The 25,160-nt window shown below is 40.0% G+C and overlaps 1 protein-coding gene across 1 annotated transcript in view; it reads right to left on the minus strand.

The window, feature by feature from the left end:
• Positions 1–25,160, minus strand: part of SLC30A8 (solute carrier family 30 member 8) — a 48,956-nt gene that overhangs the window by 14,847 nt on the left and 8,949 nt on the right. The window contains exons 2-4 of the mRNA XM_045456270.1: positions 21,010–21,209; positions 2,977–3,123; positions 472–625 (exon numbers count right to left, since the gene is read on the minus strand). Of these exons, the coding sequence (XP_045312226.1) occupies positions 472–625; positions 2,977–3,123; positions 21,010–21,209 (501 nt within the window). The remainder of the gene's footprint in view (positions 1–471; positions 626–2,976; positions 3,124–21,009; positions 21,210–25,160) is intronic.

Here is a 25,160-nt window from a genome sequence, read left to right on the forward strand (position 1 = left end):
GTGGCTCAGTCAGTTAAGTGTCCAACTTCGGCTCAGGTCATGATCTCTCACGGTTTGTGGGTTTGAGCCCCGGATCAGGCTCTGGGGTGACACTTCAGAGCCTGGAGCCTGCTTCAGATTCTGTCTCCCTCTCTCTCTGCCCCTCCCCCACTCATGTTCTCTCTCTCTCTCTCTCTCTCTCTCTCAAAAATAAATAAAACATTTTTAAAAAATTTTTTTAAATAAATAGGAGTAAGTCATTTCCCATATGGAACCATCAATACGTATGAGAGCGCAGACTGGCTAGGAGCTCAATCCTGGGCCTCTTGGGTCTAGATTCAGATCCTGGCCTTTGCACTACCTCATTGGCAGTTTATTCAATTCACCATCTCCACAAATGGAAAAATCAAGCAAAAACGAACATCAAGAAAAACCCCACTGTCTGTGTCCACACAGGGTTAAAGACAAGCTTTTATGGGTGGGGTGACTTACATAATATTGGCTGCCACCGCACAGCCTGAAATGATGATCATCACAGTCGCCTGGATCTGGTAATCAGGGTACAGCAGGCGCTCACATGCCAGGTACACCAACACAGCCGTCACCACCCAGACGCACAGGATGGACAGCAGGGCACCAAGGATCTCTAGGGATTCGAGCACACAGACACCCATACATAAAGAATTTGTGGATCACCTTGATCTCCCAAGAGTCATAAGACATTGATGTTCCTTGCTTCCCCCCAACCTGTCCCCCTGCGAAAAAAGGCTCTAAACTAACTAGTTCCAAATGTGTGGATGGATTTTAGCACTAAGATGATTCACTTTAGTGTTGCATTCATTAAACACCAGCATCTGAGTTCATTATGCTCCATATTAGTAAGTAATTTCTAGCAAATTTTTAAAGCATATTAATTGCTATCTGCCATTGCTATTTTCCTCGGGGATTTTAATTTAAACAGGTGCTAAAATGATTGAAACTTATTAGGAGATGAAATAATGAGAGGCAAAGAGTAAAATGTATTTAGAAACTCTTAATTTCACCATAAAACATTTACAATTTGCCAGTAGCGGTACCTTGTGTGGAATAAAATAGTAACAAGGGAGGGCTTCAGAGGGTACTTGATGAAAATGAGTTTCATTTGCCAACCCAACATATTATAAACACGGAGGCAAGCTCAGAGGTATATCAACACTCTAACTGCATTTTAAGAGCAACTATATCGAAAAGAAGTATCAGAGCAGAGACATGTATATTAATATTTAAAGATAAGATAGTGTTCAGTCTGCAGGCTGAGTAAAGCACATTTGCTCACTGTGGAGTTCCTTAACACCTCTCCCTGATCTTTAACTCAACCTTGTAGGCAGGTACTAAAAGCCTTCCAGGACATAGAAGTATTCGGAGAGTCCGTTGCCGAGGACTTTCCCTACTTTTGATCTTTCCCCTGTCAAAGCAGAACAATGTAAAGTATTGTTTCCCAGTGTGGGGCTATTGTATCCCAGACTTCAATCATTTACATGCAACCTGTCCACATGACACCTGTCTTATTAGCCACTTAACACTTTTTTTTAAATAAATTCACTTTTTATACTTAGCTTCTTCCTAAACAAAGTCATCCATGAAATTACCTATTTGACAAGCTAGTTCATTTTCACCTGTGTGTCTAAGCAGTACTGCCTAAAACAGTAACCATCATCACATGTGGCTGTATCCATTTAAATTAAAAAATTAAAAATCCAGTTCTTCCAGGTACCTGGGCAGCTCAGTCAGTTAAATGTCTGACTCTTGATTTCAGCTCAGGTCATGATCTCGTGGTCATGAGGTTGAGCTCCACGTCGGGGTCTCTGCACTGAACATGGAGGCTGCTTAAAATTCTCTCTCTCCCCCTCCACCCCTCCCCTGCTCACATGAAGGTATGTGCTCTCTCTAAAATAGAATAGAATAGAATAGAATAGAATAGAATAGAATAGAATAGAATAGAATAATCCAGTTCTTCAGTAACAGTAGCCACATTTAAAGTGCTCTATGGCCACATCATACTCTATATCATAGAACATTTGTCTTAAAGCAGAGAGTGCTACTGAACAGCCCTGATTTTCTACAGCGTCAATGCTCATGAGCTTCCATCACCAAGATGAGAAAGTACAAGCAGTATTCTGAATTCTGGGTTGTGCCTGTGTTTATAAAACATCCCATGTTTACCAAAGAGCTTTGACCAATAGTACCAGAAAGGGGAGAGTACGTGTAAAAATGCGTACAAATGACAGGCACTCAGCCAAAAATACATGTTTCCCAAGTGTAGCACTGTTCAGGGACTGAAAAGCATCTTCAGGTCACATTGTCACAAATTCTTTTTATTGATGTTTATCGTCTCATCTCTCTCTCTCCCCCCACCGCCGAATGTTAAAGGAAAGGAAATCCGAAACACTTGCTATGATAAATTGTTTTGTGTGAAACGAGAACTTCCTACCATTCTAAACTTGAAAAACCACAGCCCACAATTGTCAGTGTGTAAGCTGTGGTCTGTATCTAGAGGCACCAGTGAAGGCTGGCCACCGTGTCAGCATGTCGGCCACCCTTGCTCCGCCCTAAACTCTCCTTCACGTTCTATTCTCGACTTACCTGTGAGAAATTCTTCAATCTCTCTAGCTCTCTTGGGCTCTCTGTGCCTGACTTTGCAAAATGGTAGGTGCTTTATCCCATCCTCCCTCCCAGATGCAGAGTAACTTGATGAATGGTATCGTGGCTGTTACCCTTGGGCCAGGGCGGTTGCCGAAGTGATACCTGTGTTCCTGTTATTCCACTGAAATAGAGGTAGCGCAATTAATCTGGCTTGTTGCCAAAGTGCCCTTGAGAACACACATCCTTTTTATCCTGAACATCAGACGTGCCTCTAAGGGATTTCTGAACAAGCCTTTGCTTTGTCTCTTCTGTCTTTATCCTTGGTTTGACCTTGCAGCACTACCTTGACATTAATGCTCAGTGGGTGAACTATACCTGCCCGGTGCCATCCAAACGTCAGCTGCTTCGAAGGGGGCTTTGATGACAACCACAAGGAGAAGAGACTGAGCAGGAAACTGGTCAGGTCAATTAAGAGGTGGGCAGCATCTGTGACGACAGCAAGACTCCCAGCAACGTGCCCACCTGGGGGATACAGAACATTACATAGGATTAAGGGCCCCAGAATGCAACTAGATTCACATGCATATTAACCATAGTTGGTGAAATATGCCACAGACTCACAAAACTTGATCAGAGAAAGGGTCTTAATGTTGATTTAATCCACCTCTTCTTCCCAATTTTATAAGAAACAGATACCCAGAGAGCGGATAGGATTTGAACAAATAGAAATGAAGTTCAAGGTTGCAGCCATTCCTGGGAGATCAAAGGTACAGAAATTGGAAAGTGTGGGTCACATCACATTTAGAGAACATCACAGTTGGACTGGGACATAAGAGTTCAAAAATACAAAAGGATGAGGCTAGAGACGTGAGGGCTGGATTTGAAGAGTCTTACACTTAAGGCTGAGGACTTGGACTTTTGCCTGTAACCCAGGAGTCACAGCCCACAGCTGTGTTTGTATTTGATTTGCAATTTTACCACAGTTTTTTTTACCACTTCCTTCTGCCCTACTAATTTATATTATTCACCTTATTTCAAGATCCCTATTATGAATAGTAGGGAGCAGTAAAGAAAAGGGCAGGCACCTTCCACTGGGGCCCTTGAGTATAACGACAATCCAATAAAGCACAGGAAGAGAACCCAAGCCATGGTGGTCCCACCTTGCTGTTCTGTCTGTTTGGTTTGCCTTCTCTACTGCCTTTGAGTTCTCCTTAGAGAAAAGACCTCCAGATCCAACTACAAGTCACAAGAAATTCTTGTCTCTTCCTTCCCAAACAGGGCTCATTCTCTGAAAGCAGCCTTTATTGCTCTCACTAGAGCTTCCCCCAAAACAGAGCTGTTGCTGACTGACTGTCTTCCAGCAGCTGTTTATTGCCTGTGTACGACGAGGCAATGGAGCCTATCCGTCAGTAGCCCCTCCATCATCAAACCCACCTTGTCTCAACTAATGATTTTGAAAAGTTATAGATATGGCTCATAATTGCAATAATCCCCACAGACCACTGGCTCTAGCTGTAGTTAATCACTGGTTTGTCAAAGTTTAATGGTCTGAAGCAAAGTAGTCTTCAAGCTTGTTACTGAGCTGTCAGTGCAAAAAATCAGAATGATTCATTAGCCAAAAGGCAACATTTTGCTAACAAATCAGCTTTTCTTCCAATTACCCTCTAATGTTGCTCTATCTGCCAAACTTGGGTCTGATAATAAAGCCGTGTTAATAATGCATTATTTCTTACACAGAGAATGACTACATATAGATAAGTAGTCGGCCGCAATCTCAACAACGAACGGTGGTGATGATTCCATGTGCTGGGCTCAAATTGTAGCCTAAGTCAAGGAAATGAAGTCCTATAGGGGTCCTTCAACAGGCTCAGCTGAATGAGGAGGCAACTGAGAGAGAAAAAGGGCTTACTTTGGAAGAAACATACTTAGATGGAGGCCTGGGAAGTGAGAACTCTTTTGCAACCATCCTTGCTTATATGTAAGAATAGTCCAGAAAACTGTGAGCCATTGAGATGAATCCTATGGATAAAACTGTTTGCAAGAGGTAGTTTCTGACTGAACTTGTATTTGCTTCTGAAAGCATGGGGTATTACCAACAATTAACACAGTCATCCAGCCAGTATTTATTGAGCCCTTGCTGTGCATGGTACAGGGATGGGGTAAACAAAGATAAACAAAGTTAAACAAATCACAGTCCCTCCCTTCAGTGATCTCACTGTTAACATTCTCTGTATTGAAGACATGTACAATGGGCCAGAGGATCAGAAAGCTGCCCTCCTTGGCAGCATTGAGGAGCTTTTCAGAGGACAGAAGGGTAAGAATGTGCCAGAAGGGAAGGGTTTTTCAGGAAGAGGTAAGAACAGGAGCAAAAACAGAAAAAAAGAAAATGGCACTTTTTTGGAATAGCAAAAGGTGTGGAATGTTGGAGGAAAAACCAGAAATGAGAGTTGAAAAGTGGGTTGGGGGACCCTCTTATAGGAAATTATGTCCTGCTAAAGAATTTGAATGCTATTCTATGGATAAGGATATGGAATATGGGAATCTAATGTGATATTGAGGCATAAGGTTGTGACATGCTCAGATTTGTATTTAAGAGAGACATCTTTGCCAGCAGTGTGGAGGCTGACCTAGAGGGAGAAGGAACTGGAGGTTAAGACACAACAGTTATAGCCAAGAAAATGCCATGAAGTCATGAAGTAAGACAGGAGCACTCATTTATGGATATGGCAAGTTGTAGAAAGCAATGCACTGGTAACAAGATAGAAGAGGCACTAAGGACTACCTTCTAGAAACACATTCTTATTAGCGCCTGTGGGGTGTCAGGACAGGAGGTCATCAGGGGAGCCACTGGGCCTGGGTCTCATATTCACCTCAGCTCCAGAAAGTGTGCATTACGTACACATAACATTTTGTGTGGCGAACAGAGACATACTGACGGGATCGAAAGAAGCAAATGTCTCTCTGACAACATCAGGCTGTGTCCTATTACAGGACAACTACTGTATGCTATTAATTCATGTTTCTAAAATCCTTTAACTATCTTATGAATAGCATTATTATACTATATAACGTGGCATATCAAAAACACATGGAGTTATTATTTAACAAGTAATTAAAACACACCACAGTTTACATAGGTGTGTTTTGACACTTCTTAAATTTTTAATACCAAGAACCTCAAAAAATATAAGTAGCCTAAGGCTCTGAGACACCCTGACTATAGTATGAAGCCAGCGCCCTTATCAGTAAAGCTCGTGGGTATCAAACCCCCCAGCCATAGCTTTCTCTAAGAGAATTTTTGTACGCCGAGCTACTTACTGTCTTCCCCAGCCAGCCCCCAGCTGTTTTCCAATCTAGCAACATCGTGCATTCTCCATCACTCTTTGCACTCTAAACAGTCCTGCATCGGGGCATCTCTCTCTGACCATTCCCAATTGCTGCCAGTAATAGCCATACTTGAGCTGATTTCTGTGAGGTCTCAGTGTCTGTACATCTGCCTTTTCAAATAGGGATACATGCATACATGTGCATGTTAGGGCCTTTCCATGACTAGTAATTTTCACAAGTAGTCAGAAAGAGTCCCAGTTCAACAGGCTCAAAGGCCCATTAGGAGTGGACACGCTGATGCCTATGGCCTTCCTTAATTCCTTCCTCCAATCTGCTCCATGGCCAGTTCTCTCCCTAAACACAGCCCTATGACCTGGTTCTCCCCTGTTCTAAATGCCAGCTTATTCCACAAGGCCTATAGAATTAATCCAGATTCCCCAGCCAGGCTTCACCCTCTTTCTTGAATCCCCAACTACCAGTCTAGTTTTGTTCTCCATTCACTGTGTTTTATCTTACATTGCTGACTTAGATAGATTCTTAGATAGGTTTAATGGTAAATCATAAATGCCTAACTCAAACTAGCTTCAACAACAACATCATTACCAAATGATAATTTATTGGGTCAAATAACAGAACAAATCAGGGTGGGATTGGATCTAGTGCAGGCTAATCCTAAGGTTCAAATAATGTTTGAGGGACTCTGCTCTGTCACTAACTATTGTTATTTATTGTCCTACTGAAGATAGACTACTTTACCCTTAGCAAGAAAGGTTGGCCTCTGGAAGCTCCAGGTTTATAGCATTACAGCATAGTATTTGCAGAGGATAGAGAGAGTCCCCCATCTATCCTCCCTATAAAAAGACCCAGAGATGGAATAATCCAGCTTGGAATCTCATACCCAGCCTTGCCTGTGAGCATGAGGTTTTTTGGTCCAGGAGGACCAGAAATGGAATTAGCACAGTGAGTAGGAAGAAGCTTCCTGAATAGGCAATATTTACCGCTACAGTGGCATCAAGAATCACTTGAGTTGCTTTCTTTTTTTTTCTTTTAATTGTTTTAAATGTTTAATAATTTTTGAGAGAGAGTGTGTGTGCAAGCGAGCAGTGGAGGGGCAGAGAGAGAGAGAGAGGGAGAGACAGACAGAGAATCTGAAGCAAGCTCCTTTCTGGCAGCACAAAGCATGATGTGGGGTTCAAACTCAAGAACCCTGAGATCATGACCTGAGCCAAAGTTGGATGCTCAACTGACTGAGCCACCCAGGTGCCCCTCAGTTGAATTACTTTCTAAGAATACAGATTTCCTGTCCTTTTGAGACCTACCCACTTAAACTCTTTCCAGGCAAGGCTGATATTTACTACCTCCTGGACCGCAGCAATAGTCAGGGACCTCTCTCTACAAGGCCTTTTTTTTACCTCCCTCTTTTAGCCACCCCTCAATTCCTACACAAACTTCAAGTCCTGTCTCAAATCCTATATCCTGAATGTGGACATCCTAGATTCCCAAAAGTAACCTGAGAATAACAGTTGCATTCTCTGACCTGATTGAGAATGGCTTTAGGGAGGAGGTGAGGTCTGGTTGGGGTCTTGAATGATGAGCAGGGTTTTGATGATTGTGGGGCATGAGGAGAGGCCTTTTCCATTCAGATAAAAAGACATAAGCAAAAGCTACAGAGACTTCAAGGTGCCACGATTATTTTGCATAGGATGAATAAACAGCTGAAACAGAAGAGTCATGTAGTGAAGCAGTAAAGGATTAATAGTCAGTTTGGCAGCCACATGGTGTAATGACTTGAAAGTCAAAGAATTTTTCATTTTGTCCAGGGTGCCAGAGCTTTCGAACATACCGATCTCTTTTCACATGGGGCAGCCAAGTGGGACCTAGCACAGAGGAAGCCTCTGAAGCAGCCTCTTCCTGCTACAACACCCTTGTGGGTGTACCCCCAGTCATCAGTAAAATTTCCTGTGCTTGCCAGGATGGGGAGAAGGGTGTGAAGCACTGAATTAGGCAAGAAGGAGCCACTAAAGAATTTTGGAGACAGAATTAACATGATGAGAGCAATGTTTTAGGAAAATCAACCTAAAATAAATGCAGCTTAAACTCCAAATGATTCTGTGAGTATCCATTTAATTCCTTTACTGACAACATCCAGATTAGAACTCATAGATGAATTAATTATTAAGAATGAGAGGGAAGAGGGAGATTGATTTGTTCACTCCAAGTGAATAATTTTTCTTCCCTCCTCTCCTAGAAATATGTCATTTTAAAGCAGAATGCCAGGGCATAGGAAAGGTATGAGGAGAAAAGTGAGTTTTATGAATGGGAGACCATCTCATTTCAGACTGTTGATTAGACATACTGGGAAGAAGATGCCATCTGTTTTCACCATCTACCTGGATTCAGGGGAAAGCAGAGGAAGAAAGTAATGGAGAAAATGAGCCAGTTTATCTAACTGAATTGTGTTTGCATGGGGTGGTGTCAGTACTTTATCTGGAAAGCTATGAATTTCCAGAACATCACCTTTTAAAATCACACTTTTAAAAGTTTATTTATTTTGAAATAGAGAGAGAGAGCACCTATGCATTTGAGGTGAGGGAAAGGGAGAGGGAAAGAGAGAATCGCAAGCAGGCTCTGCACTGTCAACACAGAGCCCGACGTGGGGCTAAACCCCACAACTCTGGGATCATGACCCAGGCCGAAATCAAGAGTCTCATTCAACCGACTGAGCCATCCAGGTGCCCCTCCAATCACATTTTGAATGGATTCTGTTTTTTAGATTTTCCATTTTGTCCATCTCTTACATGGGCAACAGAGTATTGTCCATGATCTTATGAATTTGAATAATTAAAAAAGAATACACATCTGACATGAGTGTCAGTGGCTTTTCCAAGTGAATTTTCTAATTGGAACTACTAAAAGTAAATTCTTTGCAATAAATATTGTCAAAATGTCAATACTACCCAAAGCTATCTACACATTCAATGCAATCCCAATCAAAATTGCACCAGCATTCTTCTCAAAACTAGAACAAGCAATCCTAAAATTCATATGGAACCACAAAAGGCCACGAATAGCCAAAGTAATTTTGAAGAAGAAGACCAAAGCAGGAGGCATCACAATCCCAGACTTTAGCCTCTACTACAAAGCTATAATCATCAAGACAGCATGGTATTGGCACAAAAACAGAAACATAGACCAGTGGAATAGAATAGAAACCCCAGAACTAGACCCACAAACGTATGGCCAACTCATCTTTGAGAAAGCAGGAAAGAACATCCAATGGAAAAAAGACAGCCTCTTTAACAAATGGTGCTGGGAGAACTGGACAGCAACATGCAGAAGGTTGAAACTAGACCACTTTCTCACACCATTCACAAAAATAAATTCAAAATGGATAAAGGACCTGAATGTGAGACAGGAAACCATCAAAACCCTAGAGGAGAAAGCAGGAAAAGACCTCTCTGACCTCAGCCGTAGCAATCTCTTACTCGACACATCCCCAAAGGCAAGGGAATTAAAAGCAAAAATGAATTACTGGGACCTTATGAAGATAAAAAGCTTCTGCACAGCAAAGGAAACAACCAACAAAACTAAAAGGCAACCAACAGAATGGGAAAAGATATTTGCAAATGACATATCAGACAAAGGGCTAGTATCCAAAATCTATAAAGAGCTCACCAAACTCCACACCCGAAAAACAAATAACCCAGTGAAGAAATGGGCAGAAAATAAGAATAGACACTTCTCTAAAGAAGACATCCGGATGGCCAACAGGCACATGAAAAGATGTTCAACGTCGCTCCTTATCAGGGAAATACAAATCAAAACCACACTCAGATATCACCTCACGCCAGTCAGAGTGGCCAAAATGAACAAATCAGGAGACTATAGATGCTGGAGAGGATGTGGAGAATAGGGAACCCTCTTGCACTGTTGGTGGGAATGCAAATTGGTGCAGCCACTCTGGAAAGCAGTGTGGAGGTTCCTCAGAAAATTAAAAATAGACCTACCCTATGACCCAGCAATAGCACTGCTAGGAATTTACCCAAGGGATACAGGAGTACTGATGCATAGGGGCACTTGTACCCCAATGTTTATAGCAGCACTCACAACAATAGCCAAATTGTGGAAAGAGCCTAAATATCCATCAACTGATGAATGGATAAAGAAATTGTGGTTTATATACACAATGGAATACTACGTGGCAATGAGAAAGAATGAAATATGGCCTTTTGTAGCAACGTGGATGGAACTGGAGAGTGTGATGCTAAGTGAAATAAGCCATACAGAGAAAGACAGATACCATATGTTTTCACTCTTATGTGGTTCCTAAGAAACTTAACAGAAGACCATGGGGGGGGGGAAGGAAAAAAAAAAAAAAGAGGTTAGAGTGGGAGAGAGCCAAAGCTTAAGAGACTGTTAAAAACTGAGAACAAACTGAGGGTTGATGGGGGGCGGGAGGGAGGGGAGGGTGGGTGATGGGTATTGAGGAGGGCACCTTTTAGGATGAGCACTGGGTGTTGTATGGAAACCAATTTGACAATAAATTTCATATATTGAAAAAAATAAATAAAAGTAAATTCTTTGCAACCTCATCAAGCTATTAAGTTGGTTCCTTCAAAAGGCTTATTGTGGGTCTAGAAATTGTGTGGTGTCAATTAATTTTATAATCTTTGACTAGAAAAATATTTGCCAACCCTGGATTTGTCTTGGACTGGATGAGTTGAAGTTCTTTTCCAGTTTTCAAAAGTATAAAAGTCTGAAAAAGGGATGCCTTAGTGGCTCAGTCGGGTAAGCATGCAACTCTTGATTTCAGCTCAGGTCATGGTCTCATGGTTCATGAGTTCAAGCTCTGAGTGGTGCACTGTGCTGAAAGCATGGAGCCTGCTTGGGATTCTCTCTCTCCCTTTCTCTCTGCCCCTACCCACTCATGCACACTCTCTCTCTCTCTCTCTCTCTCAAAATAAATAAATGAAAAACAAAACAAAACAAAAAAGTCAGAGAAAAAAAAGTGGTGCCTGGGTGGCTCATTTGGTCCGACTTCAGCTCAGGTCATGATCTCATGGTTCCTGAGTCCAAGCCCCATGTCGGCTCTCTTTTGTCAACACAGAGCCCACATTAGATCCTCTGTTCTGTTGTCTTTCTGCTCCTCTCTGACCTGTGCATGTTCTCTCTCTCTCTCTCCCTGAAAAATAAATAAACATTTAAAAAATAAATAAAAGTCTGAATACAAGTACACAAGCCATTAGACTCCATAGGTTTAAGAAACCAACTAATTCTGGGGGGAGAGAGAGATGATGGTGATGTAGGAGGACGCTGGGCTCACCTCATCCTGCTGATCGCTTAGATTCCACCCACATCTGCCTGAATAACCCAGAAAACTGCCAGAAGACTAGCAGAACGGACTCTGTGGAGCCAAGCATAGACAAGAGGCCCATGGAAGAGGGTAGGAAGGGCGGAGAGGTGGTGTGCGCTACACGGACTGGCTGGAGGGTGCTGGGGTGGTGGAGGGGCAGCCTGTCTGGCAAGGCAGAGCACACAAGTCTGGCTTGCAAAAGCTGAGGGGCCGGACAGAGTGTGTTCTGACAGCCAGCAGAACTTAACATCTGGAATGTTACAAGTCAACAGCTCTGCTCTCGGAGAGCAGGGAGGGTGAGAGGATGAGCCCCGGGAGACAGAACTGAGCTCAAGGGGGAACAAAGGCACTGGTAAGTGCCATCTCCCTCTTCCATCCCCCAGCCAAAATTCCAAAGGGAACCAGTTCCCGTCACCGAACTTGCTTGCACCCCGCAAACGCCCAACACTGTGCTTCTGTGGATCCATCCCTCAGACAGGCCTTCCTCCCTCCTGGTGCTGCAGGGCCCCTCCCCCAGAGGACCACCAACAGCAAAGCAAGCTAAGCCTACCCCTCCTGCCCCTGTGCACCTTGCGGATCCACCCCAGCTAATACGCCCTTGGCCAGATCCCATTGAAGCAGCACCACAAGCCTGGCAGTGGGCAAGTAGCCCAGACAGGGGCCACACCACTCCACAGTGAGTCCTGCCTCTGGGAGATGGGAAGATAAGGTACACACCAGTCTGACTGTGGCCCCAGTGGTGGGCTGGGGGCAGACATTGAGTCTGACTGCATCCCCACCCACCAACACAAGTTACTCTGGACAGCACAGGGGAAGCTCCCTGCAGTTTGGAGCTACTGCAGGGACTACCCAAAATGACAAAACGGAAGAATTCTCAAAAGAAACTCCAGGAAGTAGTGACAGCTAATGAATTGATCAAAAATGATACAAGCAATATAACAGAACAAGAATTTAGAATAATAGTCAAAAAATTAATTGCTGGGAATCAAAAAAAAAGCATAGAGGACAGCAGAGAATCTATTGCTACAGAGATCAAGGGACTAAGAAATAGTCACGAGGAGCTAAAAAATGCTATAAATGAGGTGCAAAATAAAATCGTGGTGGCCATAGCATGGATTGAAGAGGCAAAGGAAATAATAGGTGAATTAGAGGATAAAATTATGGAAAAAGAGGAAGCTGAGAAAAAGAAAAAGAGAGATAAAAACTATCCAGGAGTATGAGGGGGGAATTAGAGAACTAAGTGATGCAATCAAACAGAGAGCAAGAGAAAGGGGCTGAAGGTATACTTGAACAAATCATGGCTGAGAACTTCCCTGATCTGGGGAAGGAAAAAGGCATTGAAATCCAAGAGGCACAGAGAACTCCCTTCAGACGTAACTTGAATTGATTTTCTGCACCACATATCATAGTGAAACTGGCAAAATACAAGGATAAAGAGGGAATTCTGAAAGCAGCTAGGGATAAACAGGCCCTGACTTAACAAAGGTAGACACATAAGGGTAGTAGCAGACCTATCTACTGAAACTTGGCAGGCCAGAAAGGAATGGCAGGACATCTTCAATGTGATGAACAGAAAAAATATGCAGTCGAGAATCCTTTATCCAGCAAGTCTGTCATTCAGAATAGAAGGAGAGATAAATGTTTTCCCAAACAAACAAAAACTGAAGGAATTCATCACCACTAAACCAGCCCTACAAGAGATCCTAAGGGGGACTCTGTGAGTGAAATGTTGCAAGGACCACAAAGTACCAGAGATACCACTACAAGCATGAAACCTGCAGATATCACAATGACTCTAAACCCATATCTTTCTATAATAGCACTGAACGTAAATGGACTAAATGCTCCAACCAAAAGACATATTGTATCAGAATGGATAAAAAAACAAGACCCATCTATTTGCTGTCTACAAGAGACTGATTTTAGACCTGAGGACACCTTCAGATTGAAAGTGAGGGGATGGAGAACTATCTATCATACTACTGGAAGTCAAGAGAAAGCTGAAGTAGCCATACTTATATCAGAGAAACTAGACTTTAAGTTAAAAGCTGTAACAAGAGATGAAGAAGGGCATTATATAATAATTATACGGTCTATCCATCAGGAAGAGCTAACAATTATAAATATCTATGCACCAAATACGGAAGCCCCCAAATATTTAAAACAATGAATTACAAACATAAGCAACCTTATTGATAAGAATGTGGTAATTGCAGGGGACTTTAATACTCCACCTACAACAATGGATAGATCATCTAGACACATAGTCAATAAAGAAACAAGGGCCCTGAATGATACATTGGATCAGATGGACTTGACAGATATATTTAGAACTCTGCATCCCAAAGCAACAGAATATACTTTCTTCTCGAGTGCACATGGAACATTCTCCAAGATAGATCATATACTGGGTCACAAAACAGCCCTTCATAAGTATACAAGAATTGAGATCATACCATGCACACTTTCAGACCACAATGCTATGAAGCTTGAAATCAACCACAGGAAAACGTCTGGAAAACCTCCAAAAGCATGGAGGTTAAAGAACACCCTAGTAAAGAATGAATGGGTCAACCGGGCAATTAGAGAAGAAATTTAAAAATATGTGGAAACAAACGAAAATGAGAATACAACAATCCAAACGCTTTGGGATGCAGCGAAGGCAGTCCTGAGAGGAAAATACATTGCAATCCAGGCCTATCTCAAGAAACAAGAAAAATCCCAAATACAAAATCTAACAGCACACCTAAAGGAAATAGAAGCAGAACAACAAAGACACCCCAAACCCAGCAGAAGAAGAGAAATAATAAAGATCAGAGCAGAAATAAACAATATAGAATCTAAAAAAAACTATAGAGCAGATCAATGAAACCAAGAGTTGGTTTTTTGAAAAAATAAATAAAATTGATAAACCTCTAGCCAGGCTTCTCAAAAAGAAAAGGGAGATGACCCAAATAGATAAAATCATGAATGAAAATGGAATTATTACAACCAATCCCTCAGAAATACAAGCAATTATCAGGGAATACTATGAAAAATTATATGCCAACAAACTGGACAACGTGGAAGAAATAGACAAATTCCTAAGCACTCACACACCTCCAAAATTCAAACAGGAAGAAATAGAAAATTTGAACAGACCCATAACCAGTGATGAAATTGAATCAGTTATCAAAAATCTCCCAACAAATAAGAGTCCAGGCCCAGATGACTTCTCTGGGGAATTCTACCAGATATTTAAAGCAGAGATAATACCTATCCTTCTCAAGCTGTTCCAAAAAATAGAAAGGGAAGGAAAACTTCCAGACTCATTCTATGAAGCCAGCATTACTTTGATTCCTAAACCAGACAGAAACCCAGCAAAAAAACAGAACTACAGGGCAATATCCCTGATGAATATGGATGCAAAAATTCTCAACAAGATAATAGCAAATCGAATTCAACAGCATATGAAAAGAATTATTCACCATGATCAAGTGGGATTCATTCCTGGGCTGCAGGGATGGTTCAACATTCACAAATCAATCTATGTGATACATCACATTAATAAAAAAGATAAGAACCATATGATCCTGTCAGTTGATGCAGAAAAAGGATTTGACAAAATTCAGCATCCTTTCTTAATAAGAACCCTCAAGAAAGTTGGGATAGAAGGAACATACTTAAACATCATAAAAGGCATTTATGAAAAGCCCACAGCTAACATCATCCTCAATGGGGAAAAACTGAGAGCTTTTTCCCTGAGATCAGGAACACAACAGGGATGTCCACTTTCACCGCTGTTGTTTAGCATAGTGTTGGAAGTTCTAGCATCAGGAGTCAGACAACAGAAGGAAATGAAAGGCATCAAAATTGGCAAAGATGAAGTCAAGCCTTCATTTTTTGCAGAAGACATAATATTATACTTGGAAAACCTGATAGACTCCACCGAAAGTCTGCTAGAACTGATACATGAATTCAGCAAAGTCGCAGGATACAAAATCAATGTATAGAAATCAGTTGCATTCTTATACACTAATAATGAAGCAACAGAAAGACAAATAAAGAAACGGATCCCATTCACAATTGCACCAAGAAGCATAAAATACCTAGGAATAAACCTAACCAAAGATGTCAAAGATCTGTATGCTGAAAACTATAGAAAGCTTATGAAGGAAATTGAAGAAGATACAAAGAAATGGAAAAACATTCCATGCTCATGGATTGGAAAAATACATATGGTTTAAATGTCAATACTACCCAAAGCTATCTACACATTCAATGCAATCCCAGTCAAAATGGCACCAGCATTCTTCTTGAAACTAGAACAAGCAATCCTAAAATTTGTATGGAACCACAAAAGACTTCGAATAGCCAAAGTAATATTGAAGAAGAAGACCAAAGTGGGAAGCATCACAATCCCAGACTTTAGCTTCTACTACAAAGCTGTAATCATCAAGATAGCATGGTATTGGCACAAAAACAGACACATAGACCAATAGAATAGAATAGAAACCCCAGAACTAGACCCACAAAAGTATGCCCAACTAATCTTTGACAAAGCAGGAAAGAACATCCAATGGAAAAAAGACAGTCTCTTTAACAAATGGTGCTGGGAGAACTGGACAGCAACATGCAGAAGGATGAAACCAGACCACTTTCTTGCACAATTCACAAAAATAAACTCAAAATGGTTGAAGGACCTGAATGTGAGATAGGAAACCATCAAAACCTTAGAGGAGAAAGCAGGAAAAGACCTCTCTGACCTCAGCCACAGCAATTTCTTACTTGACACATCTCCAAAGGCAAGGGAATAAAAGCAAAAAATGAACTATTGGGACCTCATGAAGATAAAAAGCTTATACACTGCAAAGGAAACAATCAACAAAACTAAAAGGCAACTGACAGAATGGGAAAAGATATTTGCAAATGACATATCGGATAAAGGGGTAGTATCCAAAATCTATAACAACTCACCAAACTCCACACCCAAAAAACGAATAATCCGGTGAAGAAATGGGCAGAAGGCATGAATAGACACTTTTCCAAAGAAGACATCCAGATGGCCAACAGGCACATGAAAAGATGCTCAACATCACTCCTAATCAGGGAAATACAAATCAAAACCACACTCGGATATCACCTCACGCCAGTCAGAGTGGCTAAAATGAACAAAACAGGAGACAATAGGTGTTGGAAAGGATGTGGAGAAACGGGAACCCTCTTGCACTGTTGGTGGGAATGCAAATTGGTGCAGCCACTCTGGAAAACAGTGTGGAGGTTCCTCAGAAAATTAAAAATAGACCTACCCTATGACCCAGGAATAGCACGGCTAGGAATTTACCCCAGGGATACAGGACTGCTAGTGCATAGGGGCACTTGTACCCCAATGTTTATAGCAGCACTCTCAACAATAGCCAAATTATGGAAAGAGCCTAAATGTCCATCAACTGATGAATGGATAAAGAAGTTGTGGTTTATATATACACTGGAATACTACTTGACAATGAGAAAGAATGAAATATGGCCTTTTGTAGCAACGTGGATGGAACTGGAGAGTGTTGTGCTAAGTGAATTAAGTCATACAGAGAAAGACAGATACCATATGTTTTCACTCTTATGTGGTTCCTAAGAAACTTAACAGAAGACCATGGGGGAGGGGACAGGGAAAAAAAAAAGTTAGAGAGGCAGGGAGGCAAACCATAAGTGACTCTTAAAGACTGAAAATAAACTGAGGGTTGATGGGGGTTGGGAGGGAGGGGAGGGTGGGTGATGGGCATTGAGGAGGGCACCTGTTGGGATTAGCACTCGGTGTTGTATGGAAACCAATTTGACAATAAATTTCATGTAAAAAATATATAAAAAAATATAAATGCAAAAAGCAGACAAAAGAAACCAATTAATTCTGATTGCTATCTATGATAGTGCAAAAGACAAAAAACAAACAAAATGAGAAAAACAAGAAACAAAAAAAGTTAGCAAGTTCTGTTTTCTTCCAGTGCCAAATAATTACTAATTTGGCCCACCTTTTGTGTAATAGAAAATGAAGGCATAAAATTAGTAACAGTATAACGGTAATAGTGGTAATAGGGTAGTCATAGCTTATGATACTATATGCCAGGTAGTTTCTGGTATTCCTTTTACATTAAAAAATAAAATAAACTCAAAAATAATATATAAATTCAAATAATTTAAAATAAATAAATATTAAGTCAAATAAATAATAAAGTCAAAACTTTTAGACTAAGTGCATAGCTAAACATAATTTTATTATTAATAAAAATATGGGATAAAAATAATCAGAGAAGGATATAACTCAAGATACTAAAACATGCAATAAGACTACAACCTTGAAGAAAGATGGAGTAAGTAACAAATATTTTTAAAGGCAAAATTATGAATTAAAAATAAAAGAAAAATTTAGATAATAATATATTCGATAAATAGATATATCAATAAATTAGACATCTACCAAGTTAAATCAAGGAAAAGAAAATATTTAAACAATATTAAAATGAGAAAGTAGAATAAGTTAGAGAGTTTTAGTATTAAACTGTCATGTTCCATTGTATGATAATAAGTTGGAAAATTTCATTGAGATGGCTGGCTTTGGAAAACACAAATGACCCAAACTTACTCATGAAGTAGAAATTTTGAGTACATCAATAAATGAGGAAGAAGCAAACAAACATATGTTAAAAATTATTTCCAAGAAAGTCTCCAAAGCTAGACAACTTACCAGGTAGTTCTTAAAAAGGAAGAGATAGTTACAATGTTACAAAAATGGTTTCCATTTTCTTATAAAAAGTGTCATTAAAACTAAACTTTTCATTTTCATATGTGTAACTCTAATTCAAAAACTTAGAAAAATAGCCCCATAACAGAAAACTATAGTTAAATTTCAATTATCAATAAAGATAAAAAAAATCCTAAGGATAATATGAGTGGCCCAGATTGAGCAATGCGTTGAAAGAATGGTCCACCACAGTCCATTTGAGTGGCACTGTAATGAGAGCCTATGAACATGAGCCCCAGAATTCAGACTGCCTGCCCACTTATTTACGAGCTGTGGTACTCCAGTAGAGACCTTTACTCTCTGTGTTTCAGGTTCCTCATCTACATAGTGCAAATAATAATAGACCTACCTCTCAGGGATTTCAACAGGATTAAGTAAAGTAACACGATGGAAAGCATTCATCACAGTTTCTGGCACATAGTAAGCATTAAATAAGTATTAGTTATTATCATCATAATGCCAGAAATGCAGAGATTGTACTATATTAGGAAATCTCTGAATATAACACACACCAGCAATGTGTCAAAAAATTTTTTAACAGAATATGTTTAAAAGAAAAGGTACTTGACAAAAGTCAACAAGCATCCTTGATTATTTGTTTATCATTTAAAAACTAAGGGGAAAAAACCCCACTTCATTAACATAGTGAAAATACTTAACCTCTCAGGAAGCATTTCACTTAACAGTTAACTCGTTGAACATAAGATTTGATTTAGCATAAGATATTATTTAACATGGTAAAAATATGAAACATATTTTTATTATTGAAAAAAAAGAGAAATATAATAAAACAAACACATGTAAATAACCTTAGCAAGAAATAGGCTGTCCCTGTACTATAACAAACAAATAAGCAAACTAACTAAAATTGCAAGATATTGATGAGAGACATAGAGTATTTGGATAAATGGAGAAACGCCATGTTCCTAGAAGAGAAAACTGAGTATTTTTAAAAGATCTTTGTTTCCAAATCAACTTACATACCAGTAAAATCATAATTTGATTTTGGAGGGAACAGAATACAATGGTTCTTGTGTTCAATTAGAATAATAAACAGAAATAAGTAGCCTTTTCCTTTTTTCTATTAAGCAAGGAATAATAAGGAAAGAACAGATATTATAACATATAAATGTACATTAATTAAATATGTTACTACTAACAGAGAATAGCAATACAGATTGATGAAACCCACCTTAGAACCAAACCCTGTTCTTTATAAAATATTGATGTGATGAAAAAAACATCAAAAATCAATGGAAGGAGTGATTATTCTATAAATAATGCTGAAAACTTTGTTAACTATTTAGAAAAAGAATCTTTAGTCCTTAGAGAATATTTAATCTCACAAAATAATTTGAAATTACATGCAAAAAATTGAACAACAAAATGGTATTTGTCTTCTCAGTAGGCAGGAACCAAAGCACTAAAGTAGGGAGAGCAATAAAAGAAATCAGCTCAAAATGGAATGTTTCATACAATTACATATATAAAACATTAAAACTTACCCACATCAAACCAAAAACTAAAAAGTAAATGAAAAACTAGAAAAGTACTTACAACAAGTATAAAAATTTCAATATCCTAACAGTATAAAGAGCTCTCAGAGATCAGAACAGAACATTATAAATTATCTAAAAAACAAATGATCAGGAGACATTAAGAGGCAAGCAGGAAATGCATCAACAAAGTGAAATACAGATTACTAATAAGCTTGCAAAAATATTCTAACAGTAACAAAGAAATGAATATTAAAATAAAGCATATTCACCTATACATGAATAAAGATTTTTAAAAGATTAACATATGGGGAACCAGGGTGGCTCAGTCAGTTAAGCATCCAACCCCATTTTGGCTCAGGTCATGATCTCACGGTTCACAGGATTGAGCCCCATGTCAGGCTCCACGCTGACAGCACAGAGCCTGCTTGGGGTTCTCTCTCCCTTTCTGTATGCCCCAACCCTGCTACTGCATGTTCTCTCCTCCTCCCCCCTCCCCTCAAAATAAATAAACTTTAAAAAATAAATAAATGAAAGATTAAGGGGCACCTGGGTGGCTCAGTCGGTGAAGCATCAGACTCTTGGTTTCAGCTCAGGTCATGACCTTATAGTTTGTGAGTTCGATCCCTACATTGGGCTTCACATTGGCAGTGTGGAGCCTGCTTGGGACTCTCATATTCTCTCTCTCTCTCTCTCTCTCTTTCTCTCTCCCTCTCTCCCTCTCTCTACTCCTCCTCAGCTTGTGCTCTCTCTCTCTCTCAAAGTAAATAAATAAGCTTAAAAAAATAAATAAAAGATTAAAATAAGTTTTGATAAAGATTTGGACAGTAATGCTCATGTACAGCAGGCAGACATGTGAATTGTTTTAAGCTTTCTGGGTAGCAGTTTGGCAGTATGAATCAAGAAGTAATAAAAATATTTATATCCTTCAATCAATTTTTCCACTTTTAGGAATCTCTTTCAAGGGATTAACCAGAGAGGCAGGCGGAGTTTTATTCACGAGTTTTCATTGCAGCATTGTTCATAGCAGGGGGGAAAAAAAAAACTCCTTAAATTTCTAACAATAGAGACATGGTTATGTAAATTACAGTGGAGCATATTATAGAATATTGTTCAGGCATAAAAATGTTTTTGAAGGATATTTGATGGCATGGTCAAAAGCATTCAGTATGCCCTCAGTTATATTTTAAAAACCGAGTTATGAATAGAAAAATATATTGTATAAAAATACTCCACAATGTTATTAGAGGTTAGTACTCAAATGTGGGATGGTAATGAATTTTATTTTGTTTCTTAATATTTTCCAACTTATCTACAATGAGCATATTGTTACTCCATACTTACAGAAAATATGAAATCTTTCTTTAAAAGAAGAACTTACGTAACCCTCCTGCAATGATGTGGGGTTTTGTCTGTTTGCTAGTTTAATCAGAGAAGTCTTTTTGAATAATACTCACCCACGGCCTCTGCAATCATGAAAACGAAGCATATTCCTGAAGCAGCACAGAGTTTCCACTTGGCATAGACTTGCTCGTTTGCTCTGTTCTCTGTGGCCTTGGAGTTGCTGTGGCAGTGATAGATGGCTCCTGAGTCCAGCTCCTCTGGCTTCTCTCCAGGACATTGATTTTTATTCAAGGATTTCTGCTGGAGTTCCACGCTATGGATGAGTTTGACAGAAGCAAGAAGTGAACACGGTTGCAAACAAATACCTCACTGACAGCCCTACCCATTCTCAGAACTGATAGAAGGACATTTGCTAACTAGATAGGAAGTTACAGTTCACAGCTCCTTCTATAAGAAATATCAAGTGTAAGGAACAAGCAAGAAATTTCCTTCTGAAGTCTCAACTACTAAAGGTTTTGCTTTTTTATTCAGCCAAGCTATACCAGCAGTGATTAAGAGATGTTAAAGGAACAGGAAAAAGGAAGCAGATACATTTTGATGCATTTCCTTACAAATTACTCCACTTTGAAAGGATTTTGGACCCTGTGTTACAAATTTTAAAAAGCAGGGGTGAAGAGCAATGTTAGATATGTGCGTATGAGCCAGTCTGAAGATTCAAATACCATCACATGCCCAAACTCTTCCTTTCTTCTCCACACCGACACTGTTAATAGATCATAGCACTTGTCCTGTTGAGTCCCTGTTGACCCCCAGAATCCTTCTTAACACAGCTTTGCACACACTCTCTACCAATCTATCAAAGGTGTATTGTGAGTTGAACCTACTTACACTTCCTAAAGCAGGCAGTATATATCAGTTCTTCTCAAGTATAAAGCATTATTTACAGGCCGGAATAGAATTCTAGCATTTCATAGATGGAAAGATTATAGATACCATTTAGTCAATCCCATAGTTTATTAATATATATATATAGAATTTATTGTCAAACTGGCTAACATACAGTGTGTAAAGTGGACTCTTGCTTTTTGGGGTAGATTTCCGTAGCTCATCACTTGCACCCAGGGCAACAAGCACCCTCCTCAGTGCCCATCACCCATTTTCCCCTCTCCCCCACACCCCATCCACCCTCAGTTTCTTCTCTATATTTAAGAATCTCCTATGGTTTTCCTCCCTCCCTCTCTGTAACCATTTTTTTCCCTTTCCCTTCCCCATGGTCTTCTGTTAAGTTTTTCAAGATCCACGTATGAGTGAAAACATATGATATCTGTCCTTCTCTGACTGACTTATTCCACTCAGCACTTTCCAGTTCCATCCACATTGCTGCAAATGGCAGGATTTCAGTCTTTCTCATTGCCAAGTAGTATTCCATTGTATATATAAACCACATCTTCTTTATCCATTCATCAGTTGATGGATATTTGGGCTCTTTTCATAATTTGGCTATTGTTGAAAGTGCTGCTATAAATATTGGGGTACACATGCCCCTATGCATCAGCACTCCTGTATCCCTGGGGTAAATTCCTAGCCGTGCTATTGCTGGGTCATAGGGTAGATCTATTTTTAATATTTTGAGGAACCTCCACACTGTTTTCCAGAGTGGCTGCACCAGTTTGCATTCCCACCAACAGTGCAAGAGGGTTCCCATTTCTCCACATCCTCACCAGCATCTGAAGTTACCTGAGTTGTTCATTTTAGCCACTCTGACTGGTGTGAGGTGATATCTCAGTGTGGTTTTTGATTTGTAGTTTGTTAGCTGAAGTAATTAAGGTTCAGAGAGGTTAAGTAATTGCCCAAGGCCAAATAGCCAGCAAACAGCAGAACTGGGATTCTGATGATGTTAATAGCATTCAGGATATTGAACAGTTCCAAATAATCTCCTTTTTTAGAATAGGAACCATTTGGCAATAGGCACATAGAATATTTATATCTATAAGTCTTTGCCTTTGTAATGTGATACATACCCTTAGAATAATAATAATAAAAAAAAATGTCATGTAGCAGTGTGGGTCACCAATGGCCATCAACTCAGAGGAGCATGAGAACTAAAAAGGAAGCATGATAGAAGTTTCCCTTCCTTTGTGCAGAGAAGGCAACATAACCAAGACAAGGTCACCAATTGTTCTGGCACTGTTCATATGACCATATGATTTGCTGAAGCCATAGGAAGCCTTGCTTTATTTTATACTTTTCATGAATCTTGGGGTCAGAGAAAACCAGGTGGTGACCAGGAGAAAGAACTTATTCTGGAGCAGTGCAGAAGGCAGACCAAGGCAGGAATCCCACTAAGGGTGTAGCCTCTGGGCAATGCCACAAGAAGAAAAGTACAAGAAATATGGCCAATTTTACTTTTAAACCCTGCTTTGTTGTCCCAGACTCTGAGATTAACCAATATGGATTTACTCTGAGCTGAGATTGCTCTTCGAGGTACTAAGCAGGGGATCCAAAGGTGGGCTTCAGAGGGTCCACTGAAATTGGATGCAGTGTGTTCATATGTGTGTCTGTGTGTGTTTTATGGTGGGGGGCGGGGAATGCAGGATCCCACAGTCTTCTCTGGGCTTCTAAAAGGGTCCATAATCCTCCCCAAACTTGAAATCCAAAATTAAAATACATTTCTCATCACCTCATTAGAGCAAAATGGCCTGGGTACCTATAGATGCAGAATAGGCTCTTGATATAAAAAATGATGTGAATCCTAAGAATTTTAAGAAGGTTCTAAAAAGCAATGCTATGATGCATCAAAAAACGAATTGTGAATAAATTACCATAGATTCCCACACATTCAAAGATGGTTGAAGCTCAGAAGGATAGGAATAGTAGACCCAAGCAAAGAAATTTACTGTAGTATCAAAGAAAAAAAAAGGGGGGAGAAAAACAGGAGAAATAGGGAAATATTCCAAATTTTTCTTGTAATAGCCTACAAATTTGAGTTTATTTCTTAAAATATGAATTAGATAATGGAGCTTTGTTTTGTAATCTTGGGGAAGCCTCTCTTTTTCTTTTGTATTTCATTTTTGCTTGATGATAGACATTAAACTCCTTTATTCTATGTCTCTAAAAATAGAGCTGGTAATACTTTTTACCCTCTTATTTCATATATTGACCATATAAAATCAATCCCATTTTGTACTTTCACATCACTTCTCCCAAGAACCTCCAGTCACTATGACTGTTAGAACAGGAGATGAAAGCTTGGGTCCCACCATGCATTTCCCACACTTCATGTATTCATTCATTCATTCATTCATTCATTCATTCAACAGATATGTGCTGCATGCCTGCAACATGCCTCCACTATCAGAGGTGCTAATGACACCATAGTCTTTGAGACTAAGCTCCTGACCTAAGAAGCTTGTATCCTAGCAGAGGGACACAAACTGTAAGCCAGCAGATAGTTTCAGAGGCTGTGTGGTATGATGGGCAGTGACTAGGTGAGGGAAGGTGGGGCTGCTTTAAACAGAGTGGTAATGGGGGTGCACTTCTGTAGAGATACTGCCATGGTGAGTTCAAGGGTAACCGGGAGTAGACCTACATGCAAGAGAAACATCAAGTGGAGGGTGTTGCTGGGGCAAGGGCACAAAGGCAAGAAAGAGATTGTCTTGCTCAAAAGCTTGGCTTGACGGAAAGGGAACTACATATGTGGCCACTGTGGTGTGAAGAAAGAGTAACATTGGATGATGTCAGAGAAGTAGGCAGATGGTAGCTCATGCACAACTCTGAGCCATTAAAAAAGGATTCACTTGGGCACCTGGGTGGCTCAGTCAGTTAAGCTCAGACTTCATCTCAGGTCATGATCTCACGGTTAGTGGGTTCGAGCCCCATGTCGGGCTCTGTGCTGACAGCTCAAAGCCAAGAGCCTGCTTCTGATTCTGTGTCTCCCTCTCTCTCTGCCCCTTCCCCGCTCAAGCTCTGTCTCTGTCTCTCCTCTCTCTCTCTCTCTGAAAAATAAACATTAAAAAATAATAAAAAAGGATTTACTTTTCTTCAAATTCTACAGGAAGGAAGTTGGCAAGTTTTGAGCAGGGAAGTAACATTATGTGGTTCACATTTCTAAAATGATCACTTTGGGTGATGCTTGGAAGGTTTGAGTATAAAGGGGCAAAACATGGAGACCACGTTTGGCTGAAGCAGAGAGGCTGATGATTTGGACCAGTGCGGTGACAAAGTAAATGGGAAGAAGTAGCCATATTTGAGTGCTATTTGGGAC

The sequence above is a fragment of the Leopardus geoffroyi genome, chromosome C3 (assembly GCF_018350155.1).
Source record: "Leopardus geoffroyi isolate Oge1 chromosome C3, O.geoffroyi_Oge1_pat1.0, whole genome shotgun sequence".
NCBI classification, from domain to species: domain Eukaryota; kingdom Metazoa; phylum Chordata; class Mammalia; order Carnivora; family Felidae; genus Leopardus; species Leopardus geoffroyi.